Source organism: Anser anser, assembly GCF_964211835.1.
Source record: "Anser anser genome assembly, chromosome: Z".
Lineage (NCBI taxonomy): Eukaryota > Metazoa > Chordata > Aves > Anseriformes > Anatidae > Anser > Anser anser.
In genome coordinates, this window is record NC_139723.1 from 37,670,429 (window position 1) to 37,689,043 (window position 18,615).

At 37.1% G+C, this 18,615-nt stretch overlaps 1 protein-coding gene across 9 annotated transcripts in view; it reads left to right on the forward strand.

Moving 5' to 3' along the window:
• The window catches only part of ADAMTS19 (ADAM metallopeptidase with thrombospondin type 1 motif 19), a 169,134-nt gene that overhangs the window by 141,559 nt on the left and 8,960 nt on the right, over positions 1-18,615 (forward strand). For all 9 annotated transcript variants that reach the window (XM_083817299.1, XM_083817298.1, XM_083817305.1 and 6 more), the window contains 2 exons: positions 551-755; positions 2,700-2,852. In XM_083817299.1, coding sequence (XP_083673425.1) covers positions 551-755; positions 2,700-2,852 — 358 coding nt within the window. The remainder of the gene's footprint in view (positions 1-550; positions 756-2,699; positions 2,853-18,615) is intronic.

An 18,615-nucleotide genomic window follows, 5' to 3' on the forward strand; every position in this document is an offset into this window, starting at 1 on the left:
CCCTGTTGCTGTAATTTAAGCTATGTAACCTGAGTTACATAGGCCTGATCCTAAAGAACATGAAGAAGACTGAGCTTTTGTATTCCTTCCAGAGCAACAAGCTTTTCACACAGGAGTGATTCTGTATTGAAACTTATTGGACCTTAAGTGAAGGGCATATGCATTTGACAAATAGGTAGTCATATAGATAGACAGAAAATAAAAAAAAAAAAAACTGTCTGATCAGTGGTCCATCGTATTTGAAATGTGTGTGATTGTATTTTGGAACTTTTCTAATTGGAATTATAATGACAAGAGAGTACTCTGAAAACATAGAAATGATGGGCTGGGAATGAAATGATATGAAGATTAAGATATTATTTAAATGTAAATTATACTAGATTAGTAATTAGTCTGTTAACACAGTTACAGACAGTTAACTTAAAAGGAAAGAGAAAATTTGTAAGTATGTCTTGGGTAAGCAAGTAATGCCAAGCAAGAGAACGGATGACCTAATGGGACTTCTTCCTTCCTGATTTCTTCTTACTGTATTGCCTGTATTTCTTTGTAGATGGATGATGACTGAATGGACTCCATGTTCAAGGACATGTGGAAAAGGGACCCAGAACAGACAAGTAGCCTGCACACAGCAGCTAAGAAATGGGACCCTGATCAGAGCAAGGGAGAGGGATTGCCTTGGGCCAAAGCCTGCTTCTGCACAGCGCTGTGAAGGCCAGGACTGCATGACTGTGTGGGAGGCAGGAGTCTGGTCTGAGGTGCTGCATTTAATTGTATAAATAATCCACAATGATTATTTATGCCTTACTATGTTCTGAGAATGAGATTTTTTTCACCAGCAAGTGGCTTAGCTCAGCCTAATGATTTTCAGGATCCTCATGCAATGATTTGGCAAAAGGATCAGGGACTAGGAAAACAAGCCATGTAGAACTACTACATTTTACCTAGTTAATGTCCTGGAACAGTTTCTTTTGGACATTTTTCAAGCACGTATAATCAAGTATATCCTGACCTTGGTAGTAGGTAACTAGGGGTAAATGGATTTAAGGCAGTCACTTATAGGCTACCAGAACTTGGGTTCAGAGTGTGAGCATCTGTGAGGTATTGTTGTACCAAGAGATGTTATTAAGAAGGTTGCTGCTGTTGAAATTCAGAGAGGCTATGAAGGCAGTTGGTTGCAAAAAGGACATTTCCTTCCATTCCTCTCTCTTCTTACCTCTTTTTCTAAGAACAGCAAAAACAGTGAACAAAAGGACCTGTAGATAACACAATTTTGGATCCATTGTATTCTGAAGCATAGCTTTTGAATGTAGTTACTATTCAAAAAGCTTTATTATCTTAAGATATTTTAATATGTGTGTCCATTTGGTTTTCTTCTAAAAAGCTTCTTAAAGTAGTTGACTGCGGAGGAAGAAGGGAGTTGTTATCATTGTCATCTGGACAAGCTGAAAGTATTTATTTAGACCTTCTGCCACCATTGGAAGAATACAGCAATTCTAAGTGCTTCCCACACTAGAAGCTGTGCTGTGAGTCTCATCAGGCTCAAAATAAGAATAACAGCTTCTGAATGTGGGTACAGATCATTGTTTGGGTTCCTGTGCTCAGTGGCACCCCTTGATCTCCAAGTGAGAAAGAGCTATGACATAGGAAACATTTTCAAAGAGTTAAAAGAAAGATGTTAAGACAGAGATAAGAGGAGAAAATAGCCACAGTTCTGGTTTCGTACAGAGGTTTATAATGCAAAAGTTAGCTGTGGGAAGAATGGTATACACTTCCATTTATTCCATTCCATTATCACACTTTCCAGGTGTGAGAAAGAAATCCACTTTGTTTAGTTGGTTTGTTTTACCTCAGATATGACAAATTAGTAAGCATGTTTCTGCTGGAATTAATAAATATATTTTGAAGAGTGAGGTGTTTCCCATGGCAATTCCTACTATCACTGTTGTGTTGGAAGTTAGCCATTACTGCTTCCTGCAATTATAATCAGCTTGGCAAAGGAGAATTTTGATCTGCAAGCAGCGGGATGATCAAAAGCAGTGATAATGTTTTAAGAAGGAAATGGCATAATTTTTGGCAGTGTAAATGGGAATAGTGGGGAAAAAAAACACATAGATTAAGACCTTCTGTGCAACTTGAAGATTTGTCACATGCTGTATATGCAGTGAATTTGAATTCAGTCTGGATTCTTGTGTAGATTTAGAGCATTTTCTTTTACATTTTAACTTTTTTCTTCTTAAAAGGATCTGTTAGCTACTAGTGAAATTTATTTGAAATTGCTTCAGGTCTTGTTCTCACAAACATTATTTAGATTCTCTTTCATTATATCTCCCTTAATTCTTTGAACAAAAATTGCATAACATCTTTACTGCGACATTTTGCATTTGTTTCATCATAACTTTTAAAATGTTTTCTTATCCAAATACCATTTTTAAAGCTTAGTTTTTCCTTACGGAAATAATTTTTGATCAAATTATATATTTTCAGCTGAAAATGCAAATATGATCATTCTGCCCCATAAGGAATTTTTGTTCATGTGTTAGTTTTTAGCAAACTGTGTATCTATGCAATTGAGGATTGGAAATCAGGAAATCACTGACGTCCTGAATTAGATATGGTATCTTGGCAGAGGGCATTAGAAGGAGATAACAGGGGGTAATTATGCCTTTTGTAGAAACCTGCAAAACATCTTTTTTCAACAGTGCTCTGTAAAGTGTGGTAAGGGAGTACGGCATCGGACTGTGAGGTGCACCAATCCCCGCAAGAAATGTGTTTTGTCCACAAGACCTAAAGAAGCAGAGGACTGTGAGGACTATTCCAAATGCTACATCTGGAGAATGGGAGACTGGTCTAAGGTGAGTCATCCTTGATACTAGTTTCCCATAGCATAACAGATTTTGTAAGCTGAATTCTCTGTAAGTACTGTATCTATCAGATGTGTAGGACTCTCCCAGTTAAGGGAACAATAAGGCTGTGAAAAAAAAACTGAAGCATAAAGTCACACTGTGGCCCAAGTATAAATAAAAATCAGGAATGTGAAGAAAGCCTGAGGTGCATCTTCCATATTATGTAAATGTGATATAAATTTACTGTTTCCAGTAGGCAGGCAAAAAAATCATGGAACTAAAGAGTATGGGATGCATTCAGTATCTGTGTTTCAAAGACACATATCCTATTACTCCATTTTCAGACCTGTTTGAAAATATTGATAGCAATTGATTAAGCAAAGCAGCAGTAATCATGTCTGTAATCTTTATTTTCAGTTTAACGTATTTTCTTGTCTGCTTCTGGCTTGATATCTTACTGAAAGAATGTGTCATGTGCACTGTGTACTGTGTTTGGCTCACAGCAAGAGCTTCCTGAATATGTCTGGATTATAGTATACAGGCTATCAATTGGCTGTATGTAGTACATGCTTTGGTGAGATGCTCTATTGTATTTCTTTGTCACTTCCATTTCCATTATAGGCTGGCAGGAACCTAAAGGTTGCTGTTGTCTGTCCTAATTCTGTCATGCATTTCCCATGATAATGTGGAATCTGTTTCAAGGGTTGCTTAACAAAATGTTTCTGGGCAAATAACTTAATTTCCATTACTAAACATTTAGAACAATTTGCTTTGGCCATCCCATCCCCTGCAACCCCTCCATGCCTTTTTCGCAAACAGGGCAACATACTGTTTGTCATTTAGATGTTACCCAACTGTAATAAATTCTAATTCTTATCCTCCACTGTAGGTCCATTCAAACTCATAGTTTGCACATTTCATTAATTTGTATTTGCACATTTTATTCTTCCATGTTTCTTATAAGTTATATCCTTTAACCTCATACGGAAGCACCTTCAGCCTATTCAATTTCCACATAGACCATTTAATATCTAGGAAGCACCTCATACTGTCTTTTTTCTGAACACCTGATGTAACAGTCAGTAAGCTATTTCCTTGGCATAAGGGCTTTGATTTCAATGAGATACATAAGCACAGGCCAAAAGGTATCAGAAAATATTGGCTAGGTCTGTGATCAACTGTGTTTTTGGACTAGGAACATGTGATACAGCTTAAAATATCCAAAACATGCTGAAATACTGAAATTGACCCTTGAGAGTCAAGGTTTTTTCTTGTCATGTCACAGACCATACTTCAGAGAGATTGTAAACTTTTTTCTTTTTTTTTTGCTTCTGTTTGTAACTTTTGCACACACCTCTTCTACTTTCAGTGCACAAAATTACTGCAGAAGCTTTTTAACTTGCTTGTATGGAGAAGTATTTAATGTATTTTTAGTTGTCTTTCATGTGATGTAACAGCTGGAAACAAGGACTAAAGCCAGCACAGTATGACTAGCCAGTCTTCCAAGAATTAGCTGCAAGTACTCTGTGGGCAACTAGTGTTTCATAGAGTTCTGCTTGGGAGCTCTTATTTTATGACTATGGGGTACAAATTGTTACTATCACGTTACTGTTTATTCCATTTTCTTGTCTTTATGAGTTATTTTTCACATTTGAAGGATAAATGATTAAATGGTAGTGTCAAATGATGGGGTTTGTTTGTTTGCTTGTTTTTATACTAGCGATAATTTAAAATATTTGATATTTTGGAACACCCTCACAGAAACTAGAGGATAACCCCCCTATCTTAGCTACTTCAGAAACACAGGGTGTTATAGCCATAAATTTTTAAAGCAACAGCCAGAAGCAACTAATCTTCAATAGTAGGGTAACTTTTACATGAAGATGTGTTCGGAAGTAAGTCTAGTATTTGCATCTCCATACCACAAAACTGCAGTAAAAACTTGCATCATTTAGCACTTGCACCAGCAGGAGTAGACTGTGGAGAAATGACCATCTGCTTTCTTGAAGCAGTCATTCAAATCAGCATTGCTGAGGCTATGTGAGGATGCTCAAACAGTTACACTGTGTTCCCAGTGCCCTCTGGAGAAAAGAAGGGCTTTATTCTCTAATTCACAAAATACGTTTCACAAAAATCCATGTCACAGATGAACATACAAGAACGTATTTCTTCCTGTTTAAAATTTGCTGACATCTAAAATGTTCTTTCCTACTTCTGTCAAGGCTCTAACACGGCTCTAACACTGTCACCTAAATAGTACTTTAAACTTCAGAATCAGAAGATGAGGAAATATTTCATACAGAATTGACAAAAACTTTTGAACAGTAAACATGCAGCCTGAGAGTGACTTATGCAGCTGAGATTTTCCAAGATTTATACCAAAAAATAGATGCTTTAATTTCTCTACAGAGACATGAGTTCAATTTAAAATATACTTGGATTTCCTTTTTTTTCCCTGTTACTATTCTGTTCCATTACTAGAGTACATAGCAACATGAAGTCATGGCATACATATTAATATGTCTGCAATGGGGGAAACAAATGGAAAGCTCAGATAAATGTTAATCTTTGCTCACTGTTTGTTTCTAACTCAGAGGTTCAGTGCAGCCTTCTGTGTTCACTGTTTTTACTCTTTAGGATCATTCTTGACATTGACAGAAGGCTGTTTCTTTGAGCAGAGCCAAGTTCCCCCAAGCTAATGCCAAGACTTGGCTTGAAAAATCCAAATGACGCTTCTCACACATTGAAACAAGAGGCTTAATGTGATCCTTATTGGCTTTGCCGCTTGCCTTGAACTCTTAAGGCATAATTTTAAATGAAGCTTAAATTGAACTGTTACTGAAAAGATAACATTATTAATAATCATGGTAGTGCTGTAATGGAGTTAATTTGTTTTAGAGGTACGGTCACATAGAGATCAAATAGTGCTTTTACTCAACATTTTAACAATACCAAGATCAAAGAATATTTGACAAAAATTGCAGACTCCAGTAAGTCAATAAATACATCAATCCTTCTAAAACTCTTGCTTAATTTAAAAGTATGCTGTATAATCTGGACTGTATGGAGCACTGAACTCCACAATAGCTCTTAAGTCAGCAAAGTGGCTCAATATGCTAAATATTTCTGTTCAGTTAGACTCTTTGCCTACCCTCATGAGTGTGTGGAGAAAGTACAGAATAAAGGCTCAAACTGAGCGGTTGGATCCACCACCTAGAAACATTAGCAATTACATTTTACCAGTAAATGGTGTCCTTGGAATATGATGCTGAACAATGTAAATGTTCTCTTCAGATGAGGAAAGCTTACCACATCTAATATAGGCCCAAAAAGGGCATGTTGTAGCTCACTCTTAACAGCAGCAGCGTTCTTTACTAAGCTGCACACTTACGACCCATTTCAAGACTATACAAGTTTTAGGTCATCCTCAGGGGAATTCATCATCTAAGGAGAAACAAGTAAGCAGGGGAGAAGTGAAATGAAATGCATATGCACTGCATGTTTACACGTCTACCTGGCTTACAAGAGAACTACACATCATTGATGTACTCCAAGAAGTACAAATACTTAGATGACAACAGCATGGGGTACTCAAAGGTCATAAGGTCACGTTTAGGATACTTTATATATTGGAAGCTTTTTTTTTTTTTCAATTATCCAGAAAATTCAGAACATTGATAGAATAAATGAAGTATATATAAAAAGCAGGATGAATCTGGGGAGGGAAAATACTGTGGAGAGAAGTGTAGGTTTTGAAAACAATAATAAAAAGCTTAACTTTTATTTGATACTGTACCCAAAACTTTTGGAGGGATTCAGCAAGTGACAATAGGATCAAAACAATGTGCAAGGGAATAGATTTTAGGAGCAGCCATTTGTAAGAAGTGAAGTATAAAGTGTAAGCATAAAGGAGACCAGAGAAGATAACAGACTATAAGTTCTACAATAAGATTGGGCTAAGGAAGCTGGAGAGAAAAGATGCACTCAGGAGCAGCTAAAAAGGAAACACCAGCAGAGTTCCTAAATAGTATCTATGTGTTAGACTGGACATGAAGAGGATACAAATACAGCTTCTGTGATAATGATCCCAATGGTTAGAATGTAGTTTGTTTTCACACAATCACAGGATGGCCGAGGTTGGAAGGGACCTCTGAAGATCATCTAGTCCAACCCCCCATGCCAAGCAGGATCACCTAGAGCACATTGCACAGGTTGGCATCCACGCACGTTTTGAATATCTCCAGAGAATAAGACTCCACAACCTCTACTGGCAACCTGTTTCAGTGCTCTGTCACCCTCACAGTAAAGAAGTGAAAGCTTTGTCTGTAGTCTGAAGAAGAGAAAATGGGGGATCAAAGGTTGGTCTAATATAATTATTATGTTTTTTTTTTGTGAGTCTAAAGGACATCTGAAGCAACTGCTTCATTTTTATAACAACAAATCTCAGAACTCATGTCCTATTTCAAATTATTTTTTTAAGATCGTATACGCAGTGCCCTGTAGACAGTGCGTGGGGGGGAAAGTAAAGTCTCCAGCTGTTGCACGGAGACAGAATGAAACCAACAGTTCACAGAGAGATCTCTCAGCTGAGTGGTACAAAAAGCAGCTGTCGCTGATGACGATTGCTTCTCTTTTGTCTGGATCGAAAAACATGTAAAAATCGGGAAAATGAAAAAAGCAAATTCAGTTTTGCCAACTGTTCAACCACATGGGGTATTCAAACTTTAAACAACCTCTAAATTTCCATAGCAAATAATCTCAAATTATTTGGTATCCTTTAATTAAAAATTCAGATTTAGGATGTTATTAATGCTGCAGTTTTCCTGACAAGGTAATTAGCTTTAGTTTTATTCTTTGGATCCCAGTCCAAGAATGTTAGCTCTTCAGATTCTGTGAGAAGTCAAAATGTGACACTATTAATAAGACTATGGACAAATGAAATATGTGACTTTGATGAAATAATTGAAGTCAAAATAATACTGTCATCTTGTTGATAATGTTTATACTGACTTAATTATACAGTAAGATTCCAGCAAATGAGGTATGCCTGTTTCAGAAAAGAAGTATGAGCAAATCAAATGGAAGATATCAATGTACTGAAATGAGAGTGGGGAGGTTTTTGTTCATTTCCAACCAATCCTGTAATATTAACATAATTTTTTTCAGATATTTTTTTCTTTCATAGATCAGCGCAGTGTACTGTAGTATTTTGCCTAGTATAAATATAATGTCAGTTTCTAGAAAAACAAATCAAGACCACCCTTCATAAAAGGTAAAAGCACTGATGAGACTGGCAGGGATTTTAAAAGTAGACATTACCCATTTTGAACATGCATAAAACTGAGCATGAATGGGAAATTCTGGTATTTGTATCACGCTTAGATCTATTGGGACATCTTTACTGATTTTCTGTTATTGCTGCTACAAACCTCCTTAGGGTAAGCAAAGTTTTCAGGAATAGCAGACTGGAATCAAAAGGCCATTATGGGCAGAAGTTGCGATGTATTTATAATTGCTTTATCTGTAAGCAGTGCTATATTAGAAAAATACAAAGTTATGGTATGTCAGCCATTCTCATTAAGACTAGATCCTTGCTAGGCCCTGTAGAAAACCAAACCAAGAACAAGAATAGAAGGAGCTTACAGCCCATGCTGAAAGGTGCTAGCAATCCTGTCTGACAAGAGACGTGGTAGGCAGAGAATTCAAATAGATAATCAGAAAGAAAAGAATGAAAAGCATTTTAAATTCACCTGATTTCAGGTAACCTTTTTTCTACTCTGTTCTCAAGTAGATGGTACAGCCTTTATACATTTGTTTTAAACATGCCCTTCAAGAAATTGAGTGCCCATAGCAACCTTCTCAGGGTCTACAAGAGGCAGTATAATGCAAAACAAAGGTGAACAAATGAGAAACAACAACAGCGACAACAAACTAAACAATCAAACAAACAAACAAAAACTGATAGCCAGTAGAGGATGCTTGGAAGATGGCGACGTTTAGTAGAGGCAAATCCAGTCCCATGCTCAAGGGGTCTGTGCAGTCACAGTCTCATTGCATGATGTGCAGTATGCTGCATGGTGCCATGTGAAAGAGTTGTATGGGGAAAGAGGAGGTTCACTTACATTGCCATTGTTGTTGCCTGTTAAATCTGTACCTCCCAGAGGAAGAAGAAGTTAACACTGATGAATTCAGGAACTGAATTGCTTTGGACTGTGCTGATTTTTAAACAGTTTTCAGGGAGGCATGCTGAAATACGTGTAAGAAACACAAATCAGTAGTGAAAAGGTTGATTTGTAGGATAGCTTCATAAACATTAGCAGTTAGAGGTGTAGGAAATTCTACAAGAAAAGGAAATCTGAAATATATCTGGGTATTTCTTACTCTGTGGTAGTAGAAGTAAAGTGGTAAAAATCCTGCTAAAATAGGTAACTGAGAACTTCACAAATTAATGACATTTTCTTCCATTTATACCCATCAATATTTCAGAATTAAATATTGTTAGTACTAGTATTAGTATGCAGTAATGGACTTTGAACCTTTGGGCAGCTTTACAAATGTTCTGGGCTGTCCTTCCAGCCATATCCTCTGTGGTTCTTAAAACCTAAGACCATTGCTTTAAGTGAAGCAGCTTGGCTGCCATTTGCCTTACCAATTGTTTGTCACTCCTCAGGTCTGACAGGAATGATTACTGACTGGGCTCAGGCTTACTGGTGAGAAAAAGATGTGTCTGTATAATCAAAGAAAACTTATTTCCAGTGAAGTTGAAAAGTTGAAATTTCTGTGTCAGTTTACATGAATTTTAAGAAATTCAGTTTTATACTGTGTGGTCCAACTCGTCTTAAGTTGAATAGGCTCTAGATATCCATGCTGTACACAAATAGATCATCTCTATCTTGCCATTTTCTGTTGTTGACAACTAACTGTCCTTTTACGTTCTGTAATTACCTTCTGTACTGACAGCTTGTCTAGTTATTTTTTGAATTACTAGATTTGGGAGTCTGGCATTGCCAAATACGATAGATGTGATAGATATTTTAGTGGTGTACTAAATTCAGAGTATCCACTGATCTTTGTGATTTGACCCATTTCTTACCATGCAAATGACTGTGTCTGAGGAAATTATTCTTCCCACAGTCTCACTGGAAAGTAACGGTGTGGGGGTCTGGCATTCTGAAAAGGGCTGCTATTCCATGTTAACATTAATGGCTCTTTTCAACGATGCTGAGCAGAGTCAGTAATCTATAGTCCAGAAACTGGATGAACTTCAGATTTCCAAAATGCTAATCTATAACAATATTTTTAACATTTTAGGAATCTTATTCAACTACACACAATAAGGTAAAAATGCGAATGTCTAGAATGATATGAATATTTTTCAAACATTCTTTAAAATTAAAAATGAATTACTTCAGCTCCCCCAAATTAAGCTGAAATGTTTGCATTGCATGACAAGTCATACAAGATACTGTCAATTGGGTAAGTTCTAGTAAAGAGATTTTTTTGGACCAAGTACTTTAAAGGCTTCTTGAAATTGCACAGAGTGACACAAAGGTATGACTTGAGAAAGGAAGTTTGATTGAATTGTTAAACACCATGTCCTTTACTTAAAATCTTCACAGAGAAAAAGATCATACATGTGCATCTGTATTGCAACATTAAGCTTTGCCACTGGATCTTTTTTTTTCTTTTTTCCTTTTTTTTCTTCTTTTTTTTTTTTTATTATTTAAGAAAAGGAGTTGGGGATTACCCTCAAGGGAGGATAAGATTGGAATCAGTGTGGAGCCTGTTTAAAAACAAACAAACAAACAAAAAACAAAACAACTTAACTATAACTGTTAGAGCTAAAAGTAGAAGAAGGATGCCTTTGAGTAATGGTTAAGTGTTTCTGCTACAGACAGGATAGCAGGTACCCTCTTTCTTGTGCTAAGGCTTTCCCATTGCTATCTGTTGACATTTGGACATCGTGATCTCTTGAAGGTAAGAAGCCCATGCAAAGGAAACAGATTTATACCTGATGGGAGATGTGTCATGCAGATATACAGAGTCAGAAATCACAGAGCACAGCTTTTCATCACCTCCTTTGCCACTGCCTATTGTCTTCCAAGCCATTCTAGTACAAACTAGATCAGACCAAATACCAATTCCCAAACTTTCTGGTTGTGAGCCTTGCAGTGCCAGGCCAGGCATTACTGCTGTAAGGGACTTACATATGCACATGTATGCATATAAACATAGATTTAAATAAAGAATAACATACTTAGGAATTACTGATGAGACGTAATGTCCTATATCCAGGACTTAAACATGTGGTCTCCCAGAAATGCCAACCAATTATTGTTAAGGTCTCCTCAGATCTTTGCACAGCCAGGCTTCTGGAAGGCTAACACATAATTCACCAGGGAGATGAATGGTGCTTGACCAGTGAAAGTTTTACTTTACACTTATTTATACTATTACAGTGCAGAGCTTCACAGCCCAACTAGCAGGATGTGTATCACAGAGATCTCTACTGAATGATGAAGAGTTAACCGCAAGCATCCCTTCAGTGTCCTTGTGCTAACACTAATTCTCCCTTAGTCAGGCCTGGTCAAAAAAGATTATTCTCAACAAAATTCTGTAAGATAGGGACTACAGTGACCATCAGAATTTCAGTTTCCCAAGGAGCTATGCTGAATTTATGTGCAAAAAATACCATCAGATAACATCACAAATAAATAATAAGGAAAGGAGCTAATAGAACAGAGAAGTAACATGGGCTATGGGGGCCAGGGAGGGATACAAGAAAAACAAGAACACCAACTTCTCTTTTATTTTCTTAGACTTTAATTTAACTGAAATGAGTGTTGCATACATACAATCCGTTCCATGTAAGAATCTCCAATCTCTTTACAATGACTGATGATATACTTGAGGCTATGGTGTAAAGCAGTATGTATAATCTCAGTACACAACTGAAAACACTGCAGCTTATCTGGTATTACATGGTTACTCCCAAATCTGGAGAACAGCAGCTCCCTGACATTTTGAACCACGAACTTCTTTCATCTTTTCAGTGTAGACTTCTGCTGCATGTTCATTATTCTGTTTTCTGTTTCTTGTTTTTACTTAGTGATATGCATTGGGCAAATTATTTAATCAGTCTGTTCATGATGATGCCTAGATCTTTTTCTCTGATAGCTGACAAATCATTCCACAGCTGTCAATACGTACAGGAAAATCCAGTTACTCAGTCCAGTGCTGAGACTCAGTCCAATAGGCATTCTTTTGCCTGGTGTATCTCCATCGCTAAGATCATCTCTCTGTCCTTCCAAAAGTTTTCTTCAGCGTCTCTGCCTGTATCATCTGCCAATGTGTAATTCATTTAGCTTGTTGACTTGGGTTCTGTTAGAATTTATGTAATCCTTTTGCTCTTGTGGGATCTAGATGATTTCTGTGTGCTGGAAAACTTTTTTCTTTCATGCATTTTTCATCGTATCTTTCACGCAGTTAATGTAAATAATACTACTTCAGGTGTTCATTCCTGAGACAAAATTGATCCTATATAAAGTTCTATTTTGCCACAAAAATATATATTGTTGTTTCTTGTTTGTTATTTTGTCTTAATCTATGTGATTCTCACTTTTTACTGTTTTCTAATGATTTCTTTTTGGATACTATCTGAAAATATTTTTACATTTTAATATATATTTTATATTTTATACATTTATATAAACAATCTTGAAAAATTTTGAAATTACTGTTTTAAATTAAATTCATTTACCAGTTTTAATGAATTACAGGGAATATTATAGATTTTTAAATACTGGAAGAAAGATTTACTTTTCTGCCTTATCTGTGCTGTTTCAGGCTGTTGTTCAAAGATTTATGTTTAATCTCCAGAGTTCCTTCATCTAATCTTGCCACAAATAACTCCACTAATGTTGACATAAAACAGAGTTCACCCAAAAGTAATGATTGTTCTTTGGTAAATTTATCACAGGATCACAACAACTCAGACTGGTTAACATTTTCTATTTCCTGGCCTTCTGGTAGTTCTCTCAGGACATTCATGCCTTTGGGTGACATCATCATACATAATGAAACCCTTTCAGTTCAGTATGAGTTTCCTATTAATATAGAATTTTCTGGAGATCCATTTTCTTGCATTTATTGTGTCTACATATTTTTAAGATAAAATTAATCAGCAGAAATTTTGTTGATAATTGTAAGTCATATTCTAATTCATTTTCCTTGGTTTTCTTTTAAGGATTTTTTTTTTCAAAATTAATGGCCTATACGTGAGATCATGGTATTTCAGCCAAACAAACAAACAATAAACTCTTAAGGTTCAGTTTCCTCATTAATTGATGTTTGTTTGTTTGTTTGCTTTTTCTTTTCTTCTTTTTTTTTTTTTTAAATATCATTCACATCCATTTAACTTAGTAACTTGATATCACTTCAGATCTTCGTGACTTAAAATTTAGTAGATAAATTGAATGGAATAAAGTCATTGTTAGGGATGAGCTCTTTCATTTTTACTTCTACTGGAAAAAAATCAAAAGCACTACATGTAATAATGCTATTTAAAGTCAAATCCTTAATTTTATGTGGTACAAAACAGCTTTTCACATAGGTTTATTTAATTTCTGAAATATATAAAAGTAGAAATTTTGGAAAGAGAGGGGTTTCATGAATGTTTGTTCCTCTCCTATGACATTTAATTTATGTTTTTAATGGTTTCAATTATCTTTTCATTAGAAATGCTAATGAAATGCCTTTAACTAAAGGTTTGTCCTGGTGAGCTTTGATTTTCCCTGGAAGGTTTTCTACAGAACAGCCTCACGATATATTAAATTGTCAAACCTAAACTCAAAGCCTTAAACTCAAAGGCTAACATTTCAATGATTTTTAATAATTTGTTTTGGACAAATAGTCCAATTAATTTCGTAGAAAAAAAATAAATAACTACAAGATCTTCAAATCTAACTGCTTCCATATTGTCATATTCTCGTTTGGTTGTTTGATAGTTAAAATCAATGGAAGGTTTTCTTCTGTGAAACTTCCATTCAGTGCTATCTCACGTGAAAGTCTGAGATGTAATAATGTCTTATTTACCACTACACATTAATAGCAGTAATATATACAATATGCTACAGAAATTAGGTTTTACCACGTGTTGGCAATACAAAATTTAGTCTAATGCACAAAGGGTGAGCCCTCTTAAGCAGTTTTGAATAAGCATCTGTATAACCTGTTTTATCACGTCTCATACAAATAATTGTATTATTTTTCTTTTATCAGTTTCTTGTCTGACATCCTTTAAAAATAACATATGGCCTTAGGCAAATACACGGTACCTACAGAATTGTTAAAATATCCATAAAGATATTGAAAACAATGTACTAGTTCTGTAAAAGTGCTTTTCACTGGAGTTGTTTGTTTCATTGGCAGAAGAGCAAAGATCCTTAAAAAATGGTTCTCATATGGTTAGCTTCCACTTCTCTCATCTAAGAGTATCACAGATATCACAGATCTATCTTATCAAAAACTAAGTTGAACATTTGTGGTGGTTTTACCTTATGGGCAGCTAGACTCCACCACACTCGTCTCTGACTCCCCTTCCTCAAAGGAAGAGGGGAAGAAAATATGATGAAAAGGGCTCATGGGTTGAGGTAAGGACAGGGAGACTGGTCACCAATTACCATCACAGGCAAAACAGACTCAGTATATTAAGATTAATATATTATGTTGCCTATCACTAGCAGACTAGAGCAGTGAGAAACTGAAAGCAAACCAAAACCACCTTCCCCCCCATCTCCCTTTGCTACATCTTCCCTCTTCAGCCTCCTACCCCCAAGCAGCTCAGGGGAACAGGTAATGGGGGCTGAGGTCAGTCCCTGATGCTTTGTCTCCACCGCTCCTTCACGGTCCCTCCCTGCCCCTGCTCCCCGTGGGGTCCCTGCCACGGGATGCCGTCCTTCCCGAACTGAGCCTGCGGGGGCTGCCCACAGGCAGCAGCTCTTCAAGAACAGCTCCCACACGGCTCCGTACCACGGGGTCCATCCATCCCCCAGGAGCAAACTGCTCCAGCACGGGTCCCCCACGGGTGGGCGGCAGCTCCCCCCAGACCCCCTGCTCCTGCGTGGGCTCCTCTCCACGGGCTGCAGCTCCGGCCCGGGGCCTGCTCCTGCGGGGGCTCTCCATGGGCCGCAGCCTCCTCCAGGCCACAGCCACCTGCTCCACCGGGGGCTCCTCCACGGGGGGGCTGCAGCGTGGAGATCTGCTCCGTGTGGGACCCATGGGCTGCAGGGGGACAGCCTGCTCCACCAGGGGCCTCTCCCTGCACAGGCCGCAGGGGAACTGCTGCTGCCTGCCTGGAGCACCTCCTGCCCTCCTGCTGCACTCACCTGGGGGGCTGCAGGGATGGTTCTCTCCCATTTTCTCACTCCTCTCTGTCCCTGCTGCTGCACAGCAGTTTTTTTTTCCCTTTCCTCCAGTCTGCTGTCCAGAAGGCCCACCCAGCATTGCTGGTGGCTCTGGTCAGTGGTGGGTCGCTGTTGGAGCTGGCTGGAGCTGGCTCTGCTCTGACATGGGGCAGCTGCTGGGCTCTGCTCATAGAGGCCACCCTTGCAGCCCCCCTGCTACCAAACCCTTGCCAAATACACCCAATACAATTTGGTTTCATCTTTGTATGTTTATTGCTTTTAAAAAACATGAAGGATAAATAAAATTTATAGAACTGCAAAAATAAAGACTAATGCTTCATATCACTCAGAAGCATGTAAATAATTTTATGTTTGACCTATATATTTATAAATTAAAAAGGTCTTCAGCTGATTTAGCAAGTATATCACATTTATGATTACAGAGAAATGTACATGTAGCCCTCCAGTAGTTTTCATCTTTCTCACAGGATTTGTTGTACCCTAATGTTATCCAGTCTAAATTCCCTATTACATACAGGATTTTGTGAATTAACCCAATGTTGCATACCTTGAGGAGGAATCTCAGCAGGCTTCCTGAGCAAACTAGTAAGTATAACTGTCCTAACAAAAGAGACTAGATTCATTGGGATGCTCAAGCTTATTCAGTCATGAAGTGAGTGACTGTGTTTAACTAGTTCATCTAAAAAGAAATGGGGGAACTGAATTTAGTCAAGGGAGAAATTTTCATATGCTGTCACAGCAAAAATGATTTATTTTTTGTTGTTTCCTTAATATTCATGTTAAACCAAATTCTTGTCATATTCCACAATCAAATCTTACTTGTAAACTTTTAGTTGCTTCTTGTCTTGTTACCAAAGGCAGTTTCTCATTTTCCATGAAAAAATATAATTGATTTCTATTGGAAGCTAGTGGATGATTAAGAAAATAGAGACAGAAAAGAAAGGTCCAGGTTCTTGAGACCAGGTGATGAGGACTTCCTACATATAAATCTTGTCTGTAGCCCAGCTTATCAAATGTGGACTTCAGCTGTCTGTCTTCCTTTCAAATCTTATGTCTCTTGAACATTTACATAGTATTAATTGGCACTCAAGAAAGAAGAGCTTGAAAGAAAAAGATAGAAAAAAGAAAGAAAAAAATAGAGAAAAAAGAAAAATAAAAAGAAGTAAGGACAACTCAAGCTTGCTAAACTTAGCAGAGACCAACAGCAGATTTTTTTCAGCTAAACTTAGCACAAGTTCTGAATTTTAAATTTGGCATTCATATACTGAGGTGTTGGGTGTGTCAGAAATGAGAGAGGCATAAAGACCTTCCTGGAAATGATGCATAGGAGAACTCAGACTTCATCTTATGTTTGGATCTATTAGTCCCTATTTTTGTATTAGTTGTGCTATTCACAAATGATCTTATTAAAAAAAAAAAAAAAAGAAAAGTGCTTAAGTAAACTGCAGATAACTTAATCTAGTATCCTTTAAAAATAAGAATATTGTTAAACTCCGTTTATTGAAAACAAATGCACCACCTTACCTGCTACCTGCCTTCAAAAGTGAACTTTATAAAAACAAAAGGTACACAAAAAAATTGCAGACATGAAAGCAAATACTAGTCCTGTTGCTAATATCTGATTGCTTGCTACCCTTGTTTCACACTCATTTTATGAAAAGGTTGAAACTACTTGAATGCTGGAACTGATGAACCTATACATAAATGATTAGGAATGCTCTGCTAATAATTTCCAGTAGAACTCATCATTGAGTTTCCTTATGAGCACATCTCTCTCCACTTTTAATGCTACTTAGACTTGTAAAACCCTTTTATTGAACAATCCACTTATTCTTGAAAATAAATTGTCCAAGTCAATTCTGTTAATATTGCCACAGATTCGGTTTTTCATTGTGGATCCTATCAACCTCTGCAGCGATTGCCTGTTGTCTTGGCAGAAGGATGCATTTTGACCGTTACTGTCTGCCAGTGACAATTTTTCCCTTAATTTAGGAATTCCTACTTCGTTCGAAGGCCAGCTGGAAGCAACTAAGGCATTACAGCACCTTCTTCAGCTGTTGGCCATGGGAATATGTATTCTCTCCAGAATATATATCTTTGGCAGGGAACAGTAAGAAGGAATCTTGGGTAAATGGTGTGCATGCCAAATGTAAGGATTGTTATATTTAACGCCTAGATTTCTGTCCTTGAAATTATGTCTAAAAGAAGTTCAAAAGTAGGACAAAATTCAAATAGGGTGGGTAGATTTTATTTGAGAGAAAAAAAATAATAATATAAAAATCCGTTAACTATATTTATCCAGGATTTTTTTTTTTTGTAATCTTTAACAGGAATATTTTACATGTCTTGCTGCTTGAACGGTTTTACAGTACCTTTAGGAATGTGTCCAAAATGCACAGATTAACAGCCACCTAAAAAACCTCCGGCTGCATATTAGAACATTTAGTCTAAACCTACAAGCACAGTTGTCCTACGGGAATTTTGCTAATCAGTTACATGGCCTTAAAGTGTAGGTCATCTGAACAGTGAAAATTAAACTGTAATTAACGACCGCAAAAATAAAGTATAGCATGTGCAAGTGTGACATTTGGGAGATGTGGGGAGAGGAGCTCTAGAAAAACATTCTCCATTCACTAGTCAAAAACGTTGTGGGTTGAAACTAATCGAAGATCTCATGAATCCTTAGCAAGTTGCTACAAATTTGTTTGGAGTGGCCATTTTCTGCAAATTTTATGTACATAAGCTTTGCATTATATATATATATAAATTTAAAATTGTGGAAAATATAATCAGTTTTGTCAGATGGACTGGTTTATGATTAAATTCACAGCATAGTATGTGAAGGTGAAAGTACTGTTGTAAATTGAAAATCTTGTTACGGTTTTAAACTTGGAAACTGCACAAGTATACAGAAGCTGTGTAGCTTTGACTACATACTAGAAGTGCTACCTAAAATGTGATATCTGCACATCCACTGAAGACTATTTCCCTCTGGTTGAACATTTTGAGTGAGAAAAATCCAAAACTGAGGCAAAATTAAGAGGCATTAGTGTACAGAGCTAGAAAGTAAAGATGTTTATGCAGTAAGGTATTATAATGAGGATCAGAGCTGTTGCTCTGCATTGCATCTAGCTGGTTTGCAGAAATTGAAGTGTCTTCTGGAGAAGATGGAACAATTCTATGCCTTTTCAGAGCCATGAAGAAAAAATGTTGTGGATGCCTTTTATCCTCCAGTATTCATTTGGTGCTCTCAGTTATCTCAGCAGCTGGCTGGTATGTATGTAGTACAAACATGTCAGGCTACTTCATGGAGACATGCAAAAATCTCAGTTTGTCTGTGTCGCTAG